This window comes from Mastigoproctus giganteus, chromosome 6 (assembly GCF_048544385.1).
Source record: "Mastigoproctus giganteus isolate SK-2022 chromosome 6, ASM4854438v1, whole genome shotgun sequence".
Lineage (NCBI taxonomy): Eukaryota > Metazoa > Arthropoda > Arachnida > Uropygi > Thelyphonidae > Mastigoproctus > Mastigoproctus giganteus.
Window position 1 is genome coordinate 95766981 of NC_143580.1, and position 24350 is coordinate 95791330.

At 36.2% G+C, this 24350-nt stretch overlaps 1 protein-coding gene across 1 annotated transcript in view; it reads right to left on the reverse strand.

Moving 5' to 3' along the window:
• LOC150084467 (uncharacterized) overlaps positions 1-24350 on the reverse strand; it is a 199009-nt gene that overhangs the window by 52643 nt on the left and 122016 nt on the right. Inside the window, exons 6-8 of the mRNA XM_090376248.1 lie at positions 13482-13565; positions 5824-5911; positions 3545-3678 (exon numbers count right to left, since the gene is read on the reverse strand). Coding sequence (XP_090232374.1) covers positions 3545-3678; positions 5824-5911; positions 13482-13565 — 306 coding nt within the window. The remainder of the gene's footprint in view (positions 1-3544; positions 3679-5823; positions 5912-13481; positions 13566-24350) is intronic.

Genomic DNA, 24350 nt, shown 5'->3' on the forward strand with positions numbered 1-24350 from the left:
TGCTATGGGTGCCCCTGTCAGCTCTGTTGTCGCTAACATCACGATGCAAATTGAAATTATTTCTGAGAACTGAGTCAAGTAACATCAGCACATTGCCTTTCATGACTACTAACTTATGTAGAAATTATGCTCGTTGGGTACTTTCTGCATATAGCAGTGTCCCAGGTCCATAATCCATTATTATTATTTTTTTTATTTCTATTATTAATATTTTAATCTGTTGCTACCTTTAAAACATATATATATATAACCAATATAACCACAGAAATAAATTAGAATGAGAGTTAAAAATAAATAAAATAATGCCAGCAGTATGGCAAGACAAGAGCAAAAATAGTCGAAATTAAACCTAAATTAAATCAAACCAAACAGGGAGGGAAGAGAGGCGTAACAAGAGTAAAAATATTGCAGCAGAAACTCTAAAATAATTTAGAAAATCTAAATGTAAATAATAATTCATTGAATTTTGAAAGCCAATTAAATAGAAATTTAACGGCACCCCCTCTAACAGGCACCAGGTCCAAATTTATGTGAAATATCACCAACAGAGATGTAAACCACTACAATAAAATAAAACAAAAATAAACCAAAAATAGACTGACCATTACGCCCCATCTCGACAGACGACCACAAGGCCAATAATGGTCAGGGATTCGCTGCATTTTGATCGCTAGACAAATCGCCACAAAGGAGAATCGATCAAAAGATCAGTCCGCCACCCGATCCCCAGATCGAACCGCCAATGCAGGGGACCTGAACAGCGGTGGTCCTGATGCAGCAAAAATTAAAAAATAGAACAGATACTAGCACTCTTATTGGCCTTGTGGGTCCTCTGTCGGGATGGGGTGTAATGGTCAATCTATTTTTGTTTTGTTTTATTGTAGTGGTTTACATCTCTGTTGGTGATATTTCACATCAATTTGGTGTCCGTCAGGGGGTGTGGCATTAAATTTCTATTTAATTGGCTTTCAAAATTCAATGAATCATTATTCTTACATTTAAATTTTCTAAATTATTTTAGAGAGTTTCTGCTGCAATATTTTTACTCTTGCTACCCCTCTCTTCCTCCCTGTTTGGTGTGATTTAATTTAGGTTTAATTTAGACTATTTTCGCTCTTGTCTTGCCATACTGCTGGCATTATTTTATTTATTTTTAACTCTCATTCTAATTTATTTGTATGGTTATATTTCAAGCATCGTATAGAGGAATATGCTTTTTGCTGCCTCTGATGTATGCTGTACCTTTTTATTTTATTTTTATTATGAAAGATTCCGTTTCCAACAATTTTAAATGTTATTCAAATATAGGCCTCCGTAGCCGAGTGGGCAGGAGCGGGAGTGCAGTAGCACACGCTCTTTGAGTAGACCGGGGTTCAAGCCCCTGCCTGCTGAATACGGTCGATCTGCCAACCCGCACTGGACCAGCGTGGCAGATTATGGTCCATTTCCCTCAGCATGAATTGTTGGGGAGGCTTCCACCCTGCAGTGGGTTGATAATGGCTGCACTTTACTTTTTTTTTTTATATATATTGCTTACCTGAAAGGGTGGTATGATGTTTCACCCATCTGTCACATAGATATAAGCAAAGATGATACTTACCTCTGTCATTTGGAGTGGTTTGTCGAATTCCTTCAGACTCACTTCACTCTCTCAGATCATTTACAAAAAAAGGTCATTCTTTGCATTATGATAAAAAAAAAATGTAAAGGCAAACTGGCAGAAATTCATATTTTAACTTCCCTGAATTACCTCCCACCTTTTCTGTTCAGGCTTTTCTTTAGCAGAAAAGAAAGAGGGATTCCAGAACTGTTACTGGGTCAAGATTTTTTTTTTTTTTTTTTTTTTTAAGAAACAATAGTGTTTTAAATTTTTAAAACAATAGTGTCAAAGCAAAGTCAGGTCATTATGGCCGGAGAGACTTTCTCTACTGCTACTATTCGCTGACATTACTATGGTTGAGGCCAGTACTATAGTTGAAAACCCAGAGCTTCTTGTTCTTAGGACATTCATATGTAAATCAAGACGATTTAGAGCTATTTTGTTTGATGTTCAAGAACAATACCCACGAATCTTCTCAGAAAGTATATTAGATTTGAAAGCAGCAGCCAACATTATCATGATGTGCAGGTTATTATTGACAAGCTTGTTCACAACAAAGAAATAAAAGAACAACCATTATAAAAAAAGAAACTCCAAATGCTGCCCGATGAATAACAACAAGCTGGCATTACAGAACCTTCTATTCAAATTGGAAAGTTCATTTATTGTTATGGAGGAACAAAATGAGGTTTTGTTTTGGACCTTAGCGCAGTGAACAAGGTTGGTGCCTACTATTAACTTTCCTCTTAACAATGCCAAAGCTTTGCAGTATGATAAAAGAAAATGTCAAGGCAAAATCAACTGGCAGAAATTCATATTTTAATTTCCCTGAATCACCTCTCGCCTTTTCTGTTCAGGCTTTTGTTCTGGAACAGAAAAGGAAAAGGGGATTCCAGAGCTGTTATTGGGTCAAGATTTTTTTTTTTTTTTAAAGAAACAGTAGTGTTTTACATTATGTCCAAGGTACTAAAATATTCTCCAAATTGGACAAACTTTGGGTAATATCAAACACCTTTGAAACAGAGGTTAGAAAATTTTTATCCTTCTCTGCAATACAACAGTACCACCTACTGGGGAGAGCAAGAACAACAGGGAAACTTTTTTGATTACAATATTAATAAATACATTTTACATAATAACTCAATCAGCTGGCTTTGAACCTGTTATAACAAACTCTCAGCATTTTAAACCTATTGGCAATGAGACCATTCAATGTTTTGACAGGTTAGTGTTTCAACGACATCAGCATTTTTAGACTGTTGGCATCCTGAAGTGCCTGCATTTTGACAGTGTTTCAACACCGGAAACTTAACACACACTGTTGGAATTTTGACTCATTTGCTGTTTTGGTTGTCAGCATTATGAGATTTTCAGAGTTATTACTTTTGGCAACCTGGCTGCTTCCCTAAGGTGCAGTCCCTTCTTCACTGTGGTCTAACTTCCTGCCAGTATCTTAAAACCAAATTTCTAGGTAAGATGACAACGGTGGACCAATCCTGCTCATTACAACATTAACCCCCTCCTCACTTCTTCATGTGAGGTATGTCAAGGGCATGGTGTTTCTCAAAACAGTCAATGAAACTGATGACCCACATCACATATGCCATTGTAACAATACATTCTGCAATGAACGTGGCAAGAAATTATTGGTTGAATATCCTCTGTACTACCAAGGGACTTCAAGGTATACAATGGTTAGCAATAACACTCTTAAGATATTTATTTTAAATTACAGAAAACCACATGGCTACAGCTGAATTCATTTGTTTACAGCATTCATTTAAAACCCTAAGAAAGAACTTTATGGACAGAATATAAAAATCAATTAAACTTAATTCTGAATGAAATATATAGTACAAGTTCAATATTCAAGCAGAACTTTTTTTTCTCTGTATATGAGAGTAAAACTAAGTAACATAAAAGAAGATTACTAATATTACTCACACATGGAAGAGAAAACCAATGATTGTCTTTAGAATAAGCATGTAGGTAGCAGTCAGGACAAGCTTCAATATCATTAACTTCACTTCTACATATCCTCAACAGATTCTTTGCAAGGGATGTCATGCTGTGGCCAGCTGTTATAAATATTATAAAATTCAACAAAATTTTCAGAAATGCAAAAACAAAATTAATATTCTTAATAGAGGGAAGCCAAAATAAAATGTAAAATATGATTTACTCATAACAAAAACAAATACAGCAGACTCTTGATTAACCGGTACACTACAAGATTCCAAATTAAAAAAAAAAAAAAAAAACAACCAGAAATCAAAAAAATTCAAGTAATAACTAAAATAGGTATAGACAGATATTTTGCAAATTGTAAATAAGCAACAAGTGGCATTATAAGTCATCATTTGGAGATTAATGTACCTATTACCTTGTAATCCCCACTGTCTTCACACCCATCGCTCAAAAAAGAGAGACCAAATGTTTAGTTTGTTTTTGAGGTGTTGCACTGATTGTTGTGTTCCGTTGCAGTGCAAAAGGACAAATTTTGTTTCGTTATTTATGTCAGGGATGTCAAAATTTTTTTTATAGAAAAAAATTTTTTTTTGTTTAGAAATCGTGAAAATGATGGGTAAATGCAAGAGTTGTATTTTCAGTTAAACAAAAAACATGAAATTATTCAAAAGTCTGAAAACTGTGCAACTGTGAAATCTCTAGGGAACCATTATAATGTTAGTGACAAAACCATATGCAACATCGTAAAAAATAAAGGACTTAAAAAGGACTATTAGACTCAAAATCAACATCGCAAAAAATAAAGGGAAGCATCGTATTGGACACGCGATTAGTGCGTGGTAAGTTTTTTAATTTTTTATCTATCGCCATATTTTTTTCGTAGGTTGCTGAAAATTTTCCGATACAGTAAGTCCCTGATTTACCCAACTACATAATTTTATGTATTTTTTTTTTTTTTTTTTAATATGACTGAAGATAGACTTTTAATATGACTGTAAAGGGGACACATTTCACCATAATAACGTAAAAGCCCACACAATTCCAGCTATCGGTATTATCACAAATGCAATAAGATCGAGTTTACTACCCGTTTACAATTAGATGCACAAACAGAAAAGCCCAGTAACCTGGAAGATTCGAATTGTTTAATGACAGTGACCTCCAGAAATGTGCTTTAGTAAAATGTGAGTTCGCGTGAGGTAATAATATTGTTTCCCCCTTAACCCTGAGAAGTTCTTTTGAGAAAATTTCATTTTGACCGTTATCATAGTGCCGACTAAGAGAATAAGTGACAGCACTACTAGTAAATTTATCAACAAAAGGAAAGCCATCGATTGGGATCAGAAAATTAAACTAATAAGGATGTATGAAAATGACCAAAACATTAACAAGTATCATGCGGAATTCAGTTATGTCAATAATAACATAGTAGCCATATGTTATTAGTCATTGCCGAGTTACATAAAACTCGACGAAGTAAGAACATATCTCTTACATATGTCGGGGACTTTAGTATTTTTGGATTAAACGGGAAATCGATTATCCGGGATTTGTTTTTTACCATCTATCCCGGAAAATCGAGTCTACTGTAGTTATATTTACAGAATGTTTAAAAACTATTAAAATGCACACACAAGAAATATTAAGTGTTTATCATGAAATCATTACTTCTGTTCACTGATGGATTTCCTCGCTATTACTGCCAATATTAAAGTGATGATATCAGAAAAAATATATAACTATTGTTCGTCATTCTTCTGAGGATATTATGTAGTTTTTGTAATTTTGGCACATCAGGGATATAGTAGCAATATTTTATTAGTCTTTCCCGAATTACACAAAACTCAACTTATGTAAGAAGTCCTAGAATGTATCACTTACATGTTTCGGGGACTTACTGTATTTTTGGATTAACTGGAAAATCCAGAGTCTACTGTATATATGGGCTGCAAAATTCATTAAAGTAGTCATATCCCCCAAAACTCCTTATACCCAACAGTGATGAGAGGACTTCCAGACAGGAAATGAAGGAAGCAGAGAGTTTTAATTCTTTTTCTGGGACTTTCTTCTCTAAGAAAGGTTGAACTAGTTGCAATAATAATTACACTTCTAAGGGCATTTTTATGTCCATTACCTTTTCAAAATGGTGAACGGAGTTTCTCAAAATTGCAGTGCACAATGTTTTTATTAATCACTACAGTACATAAATTTTATTTTAATTTGAAATAATTATAAATGATACTTTGGTTACTTACGGCCATAAATAATTGTACAGTTGTGCACAATCCATTTCACATCAGCAAGGAAGGACTCTGTACATGTGTACACCTTCTTTCTAATATTCTGAGAGAGAGAAAAAAAAAGTAGTTTGCTATTAATCAAACAAGAATTTTATATTTTAGCATGCACACTCTACTTGGAAATTCTGAGATTTTTGCACAATTAGAAATGATCAGGAATGTTATTATTCTTCAGCAAGAGATGTGATCTGGAGGTTTGAAAAATTTCAAGCTAGTTATACAATGGAAACAGATTTTTTTCTATATTGAATTAATTAATAAAATCATTATTTAAATCAATTACAAGAGTTAAAGCTTGAGTTGACAGGGCTTTATCAAACATTTGTAAAAATATATTACTGCTTTATGCAAATGCAAGAAACCTGAAATGAATACAAATCAGAATTTCATTGATGTTCATAATCAGAAAGCACTAATTCTACAACAAAAGCCGAACAGCAGCAATAAATGTGTTTAGCTGAAATTAATGCAATTAAGATGTATCTCAACATACTGATCATTCTCAGTAACTACGTCAATTACCTAAACCCAATGCAGATAATGAAAATTTAATGAATACAGATAAAGGGACAATTAAGTAGTAAGAGACAAAGAGTGGTTATAAACAGCCACTGCTCTTCGTGGGGTAATGTAATGAGTGGGAGTTCCAAATGGGCTAGTCTTGGAACCCCTTATCCCTTTGATATTTATTAATGATACTGATGTTTCAAGTTTAATGTCTAAGTTTGATACGGTGGTTAATAATAGTAATCAGGGGAGGATACTTCAAGAGGATCTAGATAAACTATAAACTAAGAAGATGAGCTGGAAAATGGGAATCAAGATTGCTCAGAAAACGTGATATCTGGCTACCCAATTATCACCCAGATCTTTATCATTTTCCACTACCCTGAGTGTAGTATACCCCACTAATAGTATATTAATCTGGGATTATTGTTCCCTATATGAAGTATCTTGCATTTGTCAATGTTACCCATCAACTGCCATTTCTCAGCCCATTGGCCTAATTTTTCTAGATCTGGTTGCGGCAGCTTACCTTGATTACTGCATTAACCACACTGCCGACCTCTTTCATCTGCAGACTTAGACATTAAGCCAGAGATACTTTTACAATTGTCATTAACAAAGACAGAAAATAACAATGGGCAAGCCCTGAACCCTGTAGGATCCAAATTATAACATCAGTCCATTAAGGGCAGTAGCCATTGATAACCACTCTGTCTTCTCTCACTCAACCATTCGTTTATCCATGGCAGTAACTTTCCCTTAACGCCCCAATGTGCTGATTTAGTTGGTAATCATTGATGTGTAACAGTATCAAAAACTTTTCTGAAATTCAAGTACATGACATCAAAATTATTTCTTGCCTCTAGTTCCTGATTATTTCATCATAGTATAAAATCAAATTGGTCAGATAAGATCGCCCCTAAAGAAATACATGCAGTGAGTTCAGTATAACTACATTCCTGTCTAGATGGTACTGCATTACTTCTTTAACTAGGAGCTCCATTATTTTCTTTGGAGCAGAGGTTAATCTAACAGGTTTGTAATTATGCATGTCTCCAATCCACAGGGATCCCCACAAATCCAAAGACACTCATAATTATGGCTAAGCTTTTGCTTATTTTCCATTGCTGCCCTGCCCCCCCTTAATATAATTAGATAGATCTCATCCACCTCAGGTGCCCTTTTTATGTTTAGCTTCAACTTTTAATTTATTTTAACCCTCTATTACAATTTGATAAAACTTCTGACACCCCTGATCCATAAGAAATTCCTCATATGTGAATATAGAAGCAAAATACATTCAGTCTGTGAGCAACCTGAGCAGGATCATCAACAGTTAAACAGTTGATATTAAGTGGTCCAATGTGATTCATCACTTTTTTAATGAAAACCCCAAACACAAACTATTATAATCAATGTTACTTAGTATCATGCCTGGGGCGAAAATTGAGAAAATGAAAGAAGATACATTCTGACATTGGGCTTGAATATTTGTAGATTGTAATTTTCAGGAAATACTTCTAAAGAGAGGATGTTCCAAAGAACAGAAGTTGAAGGGATAAATGAGGAAGAAAAAAAAAGTTGGTCTGCAAGTTTGAAATTGATCAAAAAGTGGATGTTGGCTGGTTGTGGCACATGTTCAGGCTGGTTTGGAAGAGAGATGGGGAATTACAGAAGCCAATTCAGAAGAACAGCTCCCATGGAAGTATCTATAGAAAAGGCATACAGCAGAAACAGACCTTTGAGATGGGTCATTAATTAACCAACCTGCTCTCATTTGAACAGAGTCTAGAAGCCTGATGGAAGTAATGGTGGCACTACCCCAGATGTGGGAACAATATTCCATATTAGGGCAGATATGAGATTTGTACAGAGTGAACAGCTGTTTGGAAGAAAAGTAAAGCTGAGAGCAAAAGAGAAAGCCCAGTTTTTTTGATGCGACAGAAGCAATATTTGTGATTGCTTATGCAGTGTAATGTCTATTACAGATTTGTGATCTTGCCTAGAAATCTGAGTGTCATCGAAGATTCCTTTTGTGTGAGTTATAAGACAGGACTGAGTTTAAGGAGGACTGAAATTAATTAAGTTAACTTTGTTCCAGTGGAGGATTATCTATAGATCAGTATTTCAGGAATCAGCAGAGGATAATGAAGAAGTTGAAGCTATTTGTGCAGGGCAAGGTTTCTTAAACTGGATGGTGGAATGCAATGTGCTATTGTCAGAAAAACTACAGATAGGATTTATAGTCAATAGGATCACTCTTCTTGTGTTCATACAGCAAAGAAGTCTTTGCTGTATTTCTTTATTTCCTTTGCAAAGACTTCTCATAATTTGCCTTAGCTTACCTAAATTACTTTGTGACTTGATTGCAGATTAGTTTATATGTACCTTAGGTTTCTGTATCACCTGATCATTTATATACATCCCATGCATTTTTCTTGTGCCATGAGTCTCATTAATTCATCTGCCATCCATTTAGGTATAAGCCTTGAATAGTATTTCTAAAATGGTAAAAAAAAGGCCTAGTAATCTAGTATGATTACTTCGCTGACCGCTTCCCATTTAGAATTTGCTGATGGTAATATCATCAATTGGTCCCACTGCACAGAATTTAAGAACTCTGAAATCACTGTAGTTACCTTTACAAAAGCAAAAGCCCTTCCCTTTACCTTTAATGGCAGTTATACCTTTAAATAAATTCTACATCAATATGCTGTGATTGCTGCCACCTTGTGGTTCTTTTATCTGCAGATTCTTAATGCATGAAGAGTTGCTGCTGATTATCAGGTCAAGAGTATTGCTTTCCCTTGTTACCTCTCTAACACATCGATGTAGAAAACATTCATCAGTAAATTCACAAAAGTCTCGCTACTGTGAAAGTGACCAATCCACAAGTTCCAGTCAATATCTGAAAAGTTAAAATCCCCTATTATAAGACATTCTGATTTACTGGTCCACTCCATTTCTCTGTATAGTTGTTTGTTATACTCTTTATACTCATAACACTCCTACTTTCATTTTCCCAGTGCTTATATCACGGCAAACTGACTGAACATTGCACTGGCCACTCATGTTGACTGGATGCCTTAGATTTAATATGCATTTTAACTAAGAGCATAACCTCTCCCCCCTCCTGTCCTGTTTGAACTTTCTGTTTACACTGTATTCCCTATATTCAAATTCTGCATTCCTTATGTCAAAGTGACACGATGTCTCTGATATCCCTACAATGTCTGCATTTGATGACTTAATCATTACTTTTTTTTTTTTTTTTTTTTTTTTTTTTATGAAAACCCCAAACACGAAAGGTATCAAAACCTATAGTACTTAGTACAGTGCATGGGTTGAAGGAGAAGTATGGGGGGAGGGGGTGCCGGAAACTTTGCTCTAGAGACTAAACATGGGTTCAAATTTATCTTTGTATAGTGTACATGCAAATATTGACTGATGCGGCTCTCATCATGTACCCCATCCCATTGTTTTTGGGCAGAGATGCAGATACTTTTAAATTTAATCTCTTTGTATTTATCTAAGATTTAACAGGTTAATATCTGGTTTCTATTGTAACAGTATATCAAACTTAATACTTTAGAATCGTATATTTGTAACTGTGACATTAATTGTCAATATATTCAAATTTGTAAACCTTTATTTTCTGTTCTCCCAACAGCAGGGTCTGATGATGGGTATCAGTAAGATGCCTGAAACATCACCTTAATATAGAGTAGTTTAGGCGAATATCCTAATAAACTATATTATTAATTTCACGTGGCATATGAGTGGTATTAAATATAGTAATAATCTTAATGGAAAACAACCATGTAATCTTCTTCCCCAACTATATAAACTTTATACTATTATTTTCCTCTATTCAAGAGTATTTCAGCAGGGGTGGAAGGTACTAAATTCAGAAAGCAATTAATTTATGAAGTTATGGTTACAAATAATTAAAATATCTGTAAGTCAGATGTATAAACATATATTGTCCACGTGTTAACAAATGTGGATGTGACCTTCTGAAGCCTGGTAAATCTCCACCAGGGAAGCTGATACAGTGCAGCCCATAGGGAGCCCAAAACTTGCTGGATGGTTTTGTTTTAAGATTAATAATATAAATATTAACTATATTAAGGTTGGGACAATTTGGCATGCTGTTTAGAAGTAATGTCATGTTGCAGTAAAGTTTGTACCTGAACTACAGCATAATTAATGTGTCTATATTCATGCACTGCACAACTACATTGAAGGACATTAACTCATTGTCTGTAACGATATGAGTGTTAGTTATCTGATGACATGCTTCGCTACTAAAGATGCATTGCAGGATCATCTAGACAAGACTGCAGCGATAACTCAAACACAACATGGGTTTGTTAAGGGAAAGTCTTGTCTGACAAATTTGATTGGTTATTATGATGTGGTCACAAAGGAACTGGATGCAAAAAATAATTTTGATATCATATACTTGGATTTCAGGAAAGCTTTTGACACTGTTGCGCATGGAAGACTACTGTACAAATTGGAGCAGAATGGTATTAAGGGTAAGTTGCTACAATGGATAAAAGGATGGTTAAGTGGGAGAAGACAGAGGGTGGTAATCAATGGGTGCTGCTCTTCGTGGACTAATGTTATTAGTGGAGTCCCACAGGGTTCGGTGTTGGGTCCACTGTTGTTTTGTGTATTTATCAATGATATTGATGAAGGTATATCAGGCTTAATGTCGAAGTTTGCAGATGACACAAAGGTTGGCAGGGTTGTTAATGACAGTAATGGCAGTGTGCTACTGCAACAGGATCTAGATAATTTGGGCAGATAGGCTAAGAAGTGGCAACTGAAGTTCAACCTTGACAAATGCAAAGTACTGCATATGGGTAGAAATAACCCCAGAGAAACGTACCAACTGTGTGGTACTACACTTAAGGTGGTAGAAAATGAAAAAGACCTGGGAGTAATTGTGCAGTCAGATATGAAGTTTTCTGAGCAGTGCAGACAGGCTGCTAGGGCGGGTCATGGGGTTTTGTCAATGATATATAGGAATTTTGCTAGCAGGGAAAAGGAGGTGATTGTCCCTCTGTATAAGGCAATGGTCAGGCCACGCCTTGAGTACTGCGTACAGGTCTGGAGGCCTCATTTTAGGAAGGATGTAGATTTGCTTGAGCGTGTACAGAGAAGAGCAACACGATTGGTGAGGGGAATGAAGGGATTCTCTTACCAAGAGAGGCTTAAGTTCTGCAAATTGCAGTGGCTGGAGACTAGGCACCTGCGCGGTGATCTGATTGAGGTCTATAAAGCCTTGAATGGGTTGAGCACGCTGAATTCTGATGGGATCCTTCCACTTGTTCAGATTACCAACCTACGGGGACATTGGCAGGGTTGTTAATGACAGTAATGGCAGTGTGCTACTGCAACAGGATCTAGATAATTTGGGCAGATGGGCTTCAGTTGAACTTCAGTTCAAATTAAGAAAGGACAGATGTAGAATAGATGTGCGGAAATTTGCCTTTAGCCAGCGGGTGGTTAATTGCTGGAACAAACTTCCATCTGTCGTTGTAGAAGTTGATAGGTTAAATAAATTTAAGGAGGAACTGGACAGGCATTTGGAGGGAATGGTGTGATTTTTTTTTTTTTTTGGCTGATGCTGCATAAGCTCCTACACTTGCTTTCTTGCATCATGTGCCACTACTACTACTACTACTACTATTAACCATCTCGAACTTTCATAAGGGGTAAAACAATTTCGAAAATAAAGTTGGAGAAATCTGCAAAAGCAGAATTTTTATGAGACAACAGGCCTTCAAAGTAAGCTAGATTTGTGATACCACACAAATAAAGAATAATATTATTTCTGATCCCAATTTGTTGTAGAGTATGTAAATCAATTTTGTTACTTTTTCTAAATTTTATTGAATTTATTTAGTGTATACTTTAAAACTCCACACCACTATAAAATGGAAGTTTTCTAACTTAAATATCTGAAAGTTAATAAAATTTTACTAATTTCTGTAAATAATCGGCTTTATCCAAAATAACCATACTCTACTTTACTGGCGTTGTGAACAATAAATGTATTATTATTACATAATAATTTCAAAATATCTCTCAGTTTTGATTAACCTAAGATATGATAATTAATCTTGGTATTAATGATGACATTAGTTTCTTGTGTAATTCTATTTTTATTGAGATGAGTGTTCAGCTTAAATTGCAGCTTGGCAATTCATTCTTTTACAGGGCACAATGATCATTAATCACATGGTCCCATGCCAGGAGTATTGCAATCCCAGGTATATAGGTGATAATACAACAAGCTATGGACCATTAAAATGAATCCAAAATGCTCACATACTATCACATACTAAACACAGGTTATATTCAGAATATAGCTCCACAGAACTATCACAATGTTCTGCTAATGAATATCACTAGCTGAATATTGATCAAGCAAAATTAGTAATCAAAATTTCTTCTAATAAACTTCTAAAAACCTAAAAGTTTAGCCAAAAAGTATTTTGAAACTAAAATTAACCAATGGCCCTTAATTACTTAATGGCTGATACATCTATTAATTAAGAAGTAAAGACACACTATGAAGCATATACTACTACTGGGCTATGCTTGCTTGCTTTTTTTTTTTATCCAGCACATCAGAACCTCCATTGCTGAATGAGGATACTTTTTAAAGCTAAGGTCACACCTTTCAGCAATTTTGTTCCTTATTTTAGTTTTCTATTCTACATTGCTATTGTTTTTATGCCAATTGGGAAATTCTACGTACATCTCAATTTATGCAATTACAGTTTCACAAATTCAATTAATTTTAATTCTTTATTTTTTCATCATCCTTGTATTATAATGCTCTTAATATATTAGCAACAGTATCACAAGGTAAGCTTAGTACTATTGAATTTTAACTGTATTTTTGTTAGTTGATATATTTTTTTAAACCTGTGCCTATTTCCCTAACACCAACATCCTTTGTAAATGACAGCAGTAAAGTGACCTAGCTTGTAATGGTTAAGAATACAGGCTTTATTTGAAACAAATCTTTTAATAAATTAAATGAAATTAAAAAAATATATATAACAAAAAACAATCTCTGAGCTTACTTTCTGAAGTATTACAAAATCAACTACATTAGAAACTTTAGAACTGCTTTTTTCTACAAGTGATGTCCATGATGATAACAGTGGCTAGAAGAAAAATAAACAAATATTTCAAGATCAACTTTTTAAGGAATTAAATAATTTGTAATTTTCATAATATTTACATAATACCACATAGTTGGTTGTTGTTATTTGGTTTTTTAGGAGCATTAGCAACTAAGGCCATATTGCTCTGGGGATATGCGGTGGTCATTCCTGACCTTTCTGCATCCTCCGTATTTGGTGGTCACGGGCTCGAACCCTGGTATAATCAAGAAGTATGTGCTATGCACTGCTGCTGCCCACTTGGCTATGGAGGCACCTCACATAGTTGGACCGGCACAAATTTTTCTTATAATGAAAATATTTAGTGACATACAAATACAGGTGACCCCCGCTTAACGCTGATAATTCGTTCCGGAAAAACAGAGCACTAAGTGAATCCACGCTAAGTGAGCGCCGCATTCCCATAAGGTAACATGTATTTGTGAGTTGCAGTCAGTGCCATAGGATATTTCCTAATCAATAATAAACGGTAGTGAAAAAATGCACAAATGTCGGTCAAAATATTTAATATTCAAATATTTGTACATATAAAATATTCTGCATTACATATATAATTATGTGCTAACTACTTACGTATCAAAATTAAATTTAAAATTCCAATTAAAACCATGAATTTAATTGATCTAATTTGATTTTAATTGATGAATTTAATCATGAAAAATGTATCGATTTTGGGTTGAACTTTGGCCCTCTTCCAAATAAACTAAAAGGGGTATTAATTTTAAATCCCCCGCAGCGTTACCACCTAACAATAAAGTCAACCAATCCTTTGCCGCTTTGAAACCCGGCATGTTTTTTTTTTCTTTCAATATGAAACTTCTTTTAGGCATTCTGTTTTCCACAAAAGTACTGCTTCGTCTATGTTAAAAACTTGTTGAGAAGTATAACACATTCTTCAATAATTTTAAGTTCTTTTTTTGAAAGTTTCGCCTCCCTTTTTTTCAATTCCTACTATTAGTTCACACTCTCCCTATATATATCTTGTTCAAATTTTCAATCGTTAATAAAATACTTTTTATTCATCCACTCAGGTTCAAATAAATTTTTTTAAACTTGTAGTGGATGACACTTGATGTTAATACAGTTTTTTCAAATATTAATTCATTAATTAAATTTAATTAATTAATTTTGGTTTTATATGGGAGAAAAAAATTTCTCTTATATAAGATATTTAGCAGGATATAAATTTAGGAATAAAATTGAAATCAACAGGCAGTAGCTCAATCAGTAAAATGCAAATTTTTCAGTATTTTTCACGTGAAGGTGAAGAATGCGAGTTCAATTCTTGCGAAAATCAATGATTTTTTGATAAATTTTTGAAGTCGAAAGTCGAAAGTTCGTTGTTGACCTAAGTAGGAATTGACTTTAAAAAAATTTTTTTTATATTACTTGTTTTAGGTGAGTTTTCTTCAGATCATCATATTGGCTAATCTCTTACTCTCTCTCTTTTTTTTTTTTTTTTAAATATTTAACTTAACTGAATTCTACATTGGATATTATCTTCAATAAAATTAATTAAAGTCTTTCCATTTCAATCCTAATAGCCCTAGTCACTTGCAGTGGAACGCTGCTAAAATTCTTTATTTTTTTTATAATTGTTCTTACAGTTAAACTTGCAAGTGCTAAATTATGGCACACATCCGCTTGTTGTTGACTGGAATCGATTCGCTTCAAAACGTCTAATTTAATTTTTAAATTCAGTCTTTTTCTTACATTTATAGTCTTTGTACTGCACCCAGACATTGTTGCTTTTTCATTCTTATCGGCCATTATTAACTCTTCAAAAATGTAACTGCGTTGGTTGGATTAATCACAATACAATATTCGAGTAAACTGTCCGTTACGCATGATGTCTAATACTGTACTGAGAGATGACTAGACTTCGGATAAATGCATATAACGCAAATATTACAAGCAATATACTAGATAATTTTTTAAAATGTTAATCTCGGAACTACGTAACAAGTCACTGTACTGCAATTAAATTAGCGTGCGAGAAAACCTCACTGAGCGTGGGAAACGTTTTAATGCTGTTTTGCTATTCATTTTCAAGCTATCGACCCCATAAAATGAAATGATTTCATTAAATATGCCAAAAATGCAATCTGTAAAAGGGCATTATAGTGATCTGTGACAGCATTATAGTCAGATATGGGTTATAATATAAGAACAGCGTTATAGCAAATCAGTGTAAAGCGAACCACGTTATAACGGGGGCCTGCTGTACTTAATTTTTACATCAAAACCAAAATAAGAAAAAAAAGAGACACTGCTACAAATAAAATGCCTCCTTTAATGAAGAATGAAATTATATATAGCACACCCTCAGGGTATTTAGAACTAGAGAAAGAAAAGACTTCATGAAAAGACAAACAATTTTTTTTTTTTTTTAGTCGTTGGTGCATCAGCTTCTGTAGCCATAATGCACCTTCCAAGGTTTTTGCATTTTACTGTGATCCAAGCCTGAGACAGGATTCAAACCCGTGACCTTTGAGTTGCCATGCAGGCACTTTACCCACCTGACTAGCCCAGTCAGCAAACAAATCTGTTCACAAGTACTACTTATCACATATAGAATGCTGTACAATTATAACAATGTAGATGACAGCAGCCACTGCTTTAAGTAAACATCAGACAATATTGGGTGAGATAATAAATATCACATGTCCTTTTATTGAATGGGATCTAACATTCATAATCTGGTGAATGGAATCTGACATTCATAGTATAAAATTCTGTTAATACATTATATTACAATGTTATAAAAGCCTAGAGTCATTACATTAGGTGATATTGGGCAGATTTGGCTCAGCATTACTTCTATTTACTAAATATTTCTGCAAACTCATTAGACTTTCTAAAGGTTTTATTGGCATCAGGAAAGACAACTGAAGCCTAAGTAATAGAGACTGGGATATTACTAATAATTTTCAAAGCTCCATATACTGTAGGACATTCAAGAAGATCTAGAATTTATAAACAATATCACAGCTCCATTTTTTTTCTCTTCTGGAGATGCTGATTACCAGTCTGATTACAAATGGTATGACACAGTGGTAGGAATACGAGATGAGAACAATCTTGATTGCTGTTGGAGGAGAAAGGAGAGAGTAGGGCTGGTTTGGGTGAAATAAAGAAGAGGTTAGGGAAAAGAAAAAAACCAGCAAGGCAGAGATGGAAATAGGGAAGCTGTATACAGGTCTCTTCTCTTGTATAAGGATAGTCTATTTTATAATATAGTAAAACCACACTAATTTGAACTAAGAGGAAGGGACAGACCAAACTGGTGAGAAGTCTGGATTACAGAATATAATTATATATGAATATTAAGCTGCAATTCATAAAAACAAGCAAAGTTATTCACAATCCTACAACATAATTTAGACAGTATTAACACACACACACACACACACACACACACACACACACACACACACACACACACATATATATATAAAATATTATTAGTATAAAATACACTAAGTAGATGTTCATGCATAGAAATGAACTAAAGAAAATAGGGTGTACCCTGGGAGCGATATACGTTGTGAATGAAGGGGAGAAGAAAGGAACCGGAAAAAATAATTGTAACTATAGAAAAGTAAAACAAATGAATTTTTGAAAAGACTAACTAGGTGGAGATAGCATTGCAGAGTCTTTCATAATTTGTGTCTTCATCAGAGGTCATCCACCAAAATCATGAAAAAGCCAGCAATGCCCTTACTTCTGTTTCCGACATGTTCTGTGTGTCAAAGTACACGTGCGAAAGTCCACGTGGTAATATCAATTTTAAATTTTGAATAAAAATTTTTATTCAACCCAACTAGGTCGTCTTTTCAAAAAATTCATTTGTTTTACTTTTCTATAGTTACAATTATTTTTTCTGGTTCCTTTCTTCTCCCCTTCACTCACAACGTATATCGCTCCCAGGGTACACCGTATTTTCATTAGTTCATTTCTATGCATAAACATCTACTTAGTGTATTTAATACTAATAATATTTTATATATACATTATGGCTGTAGGGTACTTTTGCGATAGCAGTGACCCTGATCCATAATTCATGTTATTGTAATTCAGTCTTATCTAATCTTATTTAATCTAATTCTTAATTTTTCTTCCCCCTACAGCATATAACTTCTCTATTGTATTATTCTCGATGATTATATATATACAGGGTGATTCACTACCAGTGCGACAAACTTGCAGGAGGTGTATGGGGCACAAAGATGAATTGGAATCACATAGCATTGCAGGGTCCAAAATGCCTTCGTCATGTGGTAGAGGATGCTGAACGGGGGGTCGCGTGAACAGCGATCCCGCTGGAAGTCAGCATTTGCGATCCGTTTCTGTCGAAGAAACCAAGTAGCAAAAGTCGTCCGGAGTGGATAATCCACAGGATCCAATGATTGGACATATTGCAGATGGCATGAACTCATTTGGTTTGCTGACAGTATCTTCCATACAGTGGATTGGGAAATACCCAATCGTTGGCCTATCGCTCGAGTACTTGTACTCGGATTGCCTTCTGCAAGACGTAGGACATTCTCCTCATTGTCTGGTGTCCTCGTCGTTTGCTCTCAATTCATGGTACCTCTCGTGAAACAACCAGTCTCACATAACCTTCTGTGCACACGTGTGAAAATCGTATGAGGAGAACACCTGTGAAGGAAACATTCCTGGTACAAGCGTAGAGCAGCGCACCCGTTACAGTCCGCAGCTCCATACGCGAGGTGCATGTCAGCCAGTTCGACGTTTCAATACTCGTCCATCCTACTGCCTCGGGAACCGGTTCGCAAATGCTGACTTCCAGAGGGATCGCTGTTCACGCGACCTCCCGTTCAACGTCCTCTACCGCATGATGAAGGCATTTCGGATCCTGCAATGCTATGTGATTCTGATTCGTCTTTGTGCCCCCTACACCTCCTGCAAGTTTGTCGCACTGGTAGTGAATCACCCTGTGTGTGTGTGTGTGTGTGTGTGTGCACGTGCATGTGAGTGTATGTATGTGCATGCGTGCATATCCATGTTAGTCAAATAATTATTTATAAATTTTAAAATCATACATAACTTAAGGTTATTAATAAAATCAAAACAGATTAATGCCATCTAGCATTAGCATTAGTAGAGGCATTTGATGCAAGAAAGCAAGCTTATGCAGCATCAGCCAAAAAAAAACAAAACCACTTCCACTTCACCCCTCTGTTCGTTCAAAATACCTGTCCAGCTGAGCCTTAAACTTATTTAGGCTATCAACCTCCACGACAAGGGATGGAAGTCTGTTCCACCAACCAACCGCCCGCTGGCTAAAGGCAAATTTCCGCACGTCTATCCTACATCTGTCTTTCCTCAATTTGAATTTATGCCCTCTCAAGTGATTATTCTGAGCTAGAGGAAGAATCCCATCAGCATTGAGCATGCTCAAACCATTCAAGGCTTTATATTTGCAAAACTGTAATTTGCAAAACTTAAGCCTTTCTTTGTAAGAGCACCCCTTTGTTCCATTCACTAATCTTGTTGCCCTTCTCTGTACTCGTTCCAGCAGCTCTACATCCTTCTTGAAATGAGGCCTCCAGACCTGTATACAGTACTCTAGATGTGGCCTGACCATTGCCTTATACAAGGGAATAATCACCTCCTTATCCCTGCTGTAAAAATTCATGTATATCATTGACAATACTCCATGAGCTACTCTTGCAGCCCGTCTGCACTGCTCAGAGAACTTCATATCTGCCTGCACAACCACCCCCAAGTCCCTTTCATTCTCTACCACTGTCAGTGTAGTACCACAACAGAGTTGATACGTTGCTCTGGGGTTGCTGTTTCCCATGTGTAGTACTTTACATTTGTCAATGTTAAACTTCATTTGCCACCTCTCAGCCCATCTGCTCAACCTTTCCAGATCCTGTTGCAGCAACATAGTGTCAGTAGTGTCCTTGACAACCCTGCCAACCTTTGTATCGTCTGCAAACTTGGACATTAAGCTTGATATACCATCATCACTATCATTTATAAATACAGAAAACAATAATGGACCCAACACTGAGCCCTGAGGGACTCCACTAATAACATTAGTCCACAATGAGCAGTGTCCATTGATTACCACTCTGTCTTCTCCCCCTCAACCATCCCTTTATCCATAGCAGCAATTTGCCTCCAATGTCACACTGCTCCAATTTGTGTAGCAGTCTTCCATGTGCAACAGTATCAAAAGCCTTTCTAAGATCCAAGTATATAATATCAAAGCTATTCCCTGTATCCAGTTCTTTTGTGACTGCATCATAGTATCCAATCAAATTGGTCAGGCAAGCCTTCCCCTTAACAAAACCATGCTGTGTCCGAGCTATAACTGAAGTATTGTCTAAATGATCCTGCAGTGCTTCTTTAACCAGTGCCTCCATTAATTTTCCTGGAACAGAAGTTAAGCTCACAGGTCTATAATTACTTGTGTCAGCCTTTGATCCTCCTTTGTGAATTGGGGTCACACTTGCACATTTCCAGTCTACGGGTACCTCCCCTGAGTCCAAGGAAGCTCTCATAATCTATGTGAAAGATTATGCATTACATCGGTCTGTATTAATTTGATATGTTCTAGATATATTAAAAGGTTGATATAGTAGGATTTGGTAGTGTAAAAACCTCGGATTAGAAATGAGGTAACAAGCTGAGTAAGTTAAGGTGCAGTCTGTGAATGATCTGTAAGTCAAAACAGCCCAAATAATGTGCAAACTGTGGCAAAACCTAGAAGTACATTATATATACAATATAAGGTGAAAGTAAAGCAAAATGAGATAAAAGGTAGTAATAGTAGTAGCATAAAATGTAATGAACTAAAAAACAAATTGAAATATAATAGGGAAAAATTATAAAATGTGTTAATTATGGGTTAGTAGATATATTGAAAGGGACTTTATCGAGGGCTAACCCTCTCAATATATCGGCCCATAATTAACGCAGCTATCTGTTTCTGTTGTCAACTGCCCGCATAACATGGTCCGAATAAATGTAGGATAGTATAATAATAATAGGATTGATAATAATATAGTACCAAGGTATGTAAGGTAATTTGGAAGTATTATAATATAAGGGCCAAAAGCTGATAATAAGCAAATTTAGATTAGTAGTTTACGGGTGAGATGACTATTAGCCCGACAGATAGCTTAGTAGCATAAAGAATACAATAGAGCAAGAGTTCCATCCACTGTTGTTTGTATATTTTATCTATATTATCTATGTTGAATAGGCAGCATGGGCTAAAGGAAGGAGAACGGAAATAGGATAAAGAATAGCAATAGTACCTCAATTCCCCTCGAATCTAATAGTTCATGAGGTATGAAAACATAGGGTTATATAGTATATAACTAAAAGTATAGAAAAAGGAAGAATAAAAATGTACGTGGTAAGAAACCAGAAGTGTAACTTCCCGTCCCTTAAATAAAGGGATCCTCATTTATGGTTATAAGTATCGCATTGGGTCGGAAAACTGCTAGCTTGGGGGGAGACAAAGACCAACAGATTGACAGTAGCCACTGGCAGAGGTGAAAGAGATTCTTGCACTGCTTCTATTAGAATGAGCAGAAGCCTGAAAAACAAAATGCATGGTATTTCAGAGACTGCTGGGAGCCATTGCGGTACAAGTAAACACATGGGTTGTGTTAGGGTAGCTAAGAATAGAAACAGGTGCAGGTATACTTGCGTGTACACCAATGCTAGGAGTTTAGTAAATAAATTTGATGAATTTGAGGTATTGCTCAAAACATCAAAGCCAGATATTGTTGGGATATCAGAGACGTGGTGTCACACAGATATAAGGGATGCAGAACTGCAATTTGGGGAGTACAACGTCTACAGAAAGGATAGACAGGATAGGAAGGGGGGGAGGGGTTATGCTATTAGTTAAGAAACACATAAAAACCAAGGAAGTGAAGCCAGTCGACATCGCTGGACAGTGCAGTGTTGAGTCAGTTTGGTGTGACATAAGCATTGGGAGATCAAAATTGAGAGTAGGAGTGTGCTATAGGCCTAATGACTCTGATGAGTATAATAAGGAACTGTACAGGGAAATAGAGTGGGCCAGTAAATCAGAGAGTCTTATAATGGGAGATTTTAATTTCCCAGATATTGACTGGAATTTGGGGGCTGGTTACTCACACACTAGCAGGGCTTTTGTGGATTTATTGGATGATTGTTTTCTACATCAGCATGTTCGGGAGGCAACTAGAGGGAGTAATACTCTTGATTTGATTATCAGCAGTGATTCTTCATGCATTAAGAATCTGCAGATAAATGAACCACTAGGTGGCAGTGATCACAGTGTGCTGAAGTGGGATTTACTGAAAGAGGTAACTACCATTAGGGGTAAAGGGAAGGGTTATTGCTTCCGTAAAGGCGACTACGATGGACTGAGACAGTATTTAAATTCTATACAGTGGGACCAACTGATGATGTTACCAACAGCAAATTCAAAATGGGAAGCATTCAAAGAACTTATCTTGGAAGCTACTAAGCTTTACATACCAACTAAGAAATATTGTTCAAGGTTTAGGCCAAAATGGATGTCAGATGAACTAATGAGGCATATGGCAGAGAAGAAAAATGCATGGGATACTTACAAATTAACACATGACACAGAAGCCTATGATAGATACAAGTTGATATGCAACCAAGTTACAAAGGAGGTTAGGCAGGCGAAGGCAGATTACGAGAAATCCTTGGCAAGGGATGCAAAGAAAAACAGCAAAGAGTTCTTTACTTATTTAAACTCTAGAAGGAAGGGGATGAATCAGATTGGTCCACTTGATATTGATGGGTCAACTGTTGATGATCCTGCTCAGGTAGCTAACAAACTAAATGAATATTTTGCATCGACATTCACACATGAGGAGTTATTCAGCAAGGGGAATGCCAGAGGTGTATTCAACTCTAGCAGTAAGCTACAAAATCTTGAAATAACTGGGAGTAAAGTGGAGGAGAAACTGTTGAAGATAAACACAAGAAAGGCACCCGGGGTGGATGGGATCTATCCAGTTATATTAAAGGAGGCAGCAAAGGAAGTAAGCAAACCCTTAGCCATAGTTATGAGAGCTTCCTTGGACTCAGGGGAGGTACCCATGGACTGGAAATGTGCAAATGTGACCCCAATTCACAAAGGAGGATCAAAGGGTGAAACAAGTAATTATAGACCTGTGAGCTTAACTTTGTTCCAGGAAAATTAATGGAGGCACTGGTTAAAGAAGCACTGCAGGATCATTTAGACAAGACTTCAGTTATAGCTCAGACACAGCATGGTTTTGTTAAAGGGAAGTCTTGCCTGACCAACTTGATTGGATACTATGATGCAGTCACAAAAGAGCTGGATGCAGGGAATAACTTTGATATTATATACTTGGATCTTAGAAAGGCTTTTGATACTGTTGCACATGGAAGACTGCTACACAAATTGGAGCAGTGTGACATTGGAGGCAAATTGCTGCTATGGATAAAGGGGTGGTTGAGGGGGAGAAGACAGAGAGTGGTAATCAATGGACACTGCTCATCGTGGACTGATGTTATTAGTGGAGTCCCTCAGGGCTCAGTGTTGGGTCCATTGTTGTTTTCTGTATTTATAAATGATATTGATGATGGTATATCAAGCTTAATGTCCAAGTTTGCAGATGATACAAAGGTTGGCAGGGTTGTCAAGGGCACTACTGACACTATGCTGCTGCAACAGGATCTGGAAAGGTTGAGCAGATGGGCTGTGAGGTGGCAAATGAAGTTTAACATTGACAAATGTAAAGTACTACACATGGGAAACAGCAACCCCAGAGCAACGTATCAACTCTGTTGTGGTACTACACTGACAGTGGTAGAGAATGAAAGGGACTTGGGGGTGATTGTGCAGGCAGATATGAAGTTCTCTGAGCAGTGCAGATGGGCCGCAAGAGTAGCTCATGGAGTATTGTCAATGATATACAGGAATTTTTCCAGCAGGGATAAGGAGGTGATTATTCCATTGTATAAGGCGATGGTCAGGCCACACCTAGAGTACTGTATACAGGTCTGGAGGCCTCATTTCAAGAAGGATGTAGAGCTGCTGGAACGAGTACAGAGAAGGGCAACAAGATTAGTGAATGGAACAAAGGGGTGCTCTTACGAAGAAAGGCTTAAGTTTTGCAAATTACAGTGTCTGGAGACTAGGCACCAGCGAGGTGATCTGATAGAGGTGTATAAAGCCTTGAATGGTTTAAGCATGCTCAATGCTGATGGGATTCTTCCTCTAGCTCAGAAAAATCACCTGAGAGGGCATAAATTCAAATTGAGGAAAGACAGATGTAGGATAGACGTGCGGAAATTTGCCTTTAGCCAGCGGGTGGTTGGTTGGTGGAACAGACTGCCATCCCTTGTGGTGGAGGTTGATAGCCTAAATAAGTTTAAGGCTCAGCTGGACAGGTATTTTGAACGAACAGAGGGGTGAAGTGGAAGTGGGGTTTTTTTTTTTTTTTTTTTTTGGCTGATGCTGCATAAGCTTGCTTTCTTGCATCAAATGACTCTACTAATGCTAATGCATCGTATAGGATGTAGGAGATATACTGTAACTGAAAATAAGAAGCTGAAGATACAGTAAGGAATTAGCATAATATAAATAGAAAGGACCAAAAGGTTGATATATATAAGACAAATTCCTAGTGAAAAATATATACATGTACGTATGCTTACCACTGGTGAACGTGAAGTTAGAAAGACCGAGAAGTGGAGCATGTGTATTATTTATCCGATGCTGGTAGA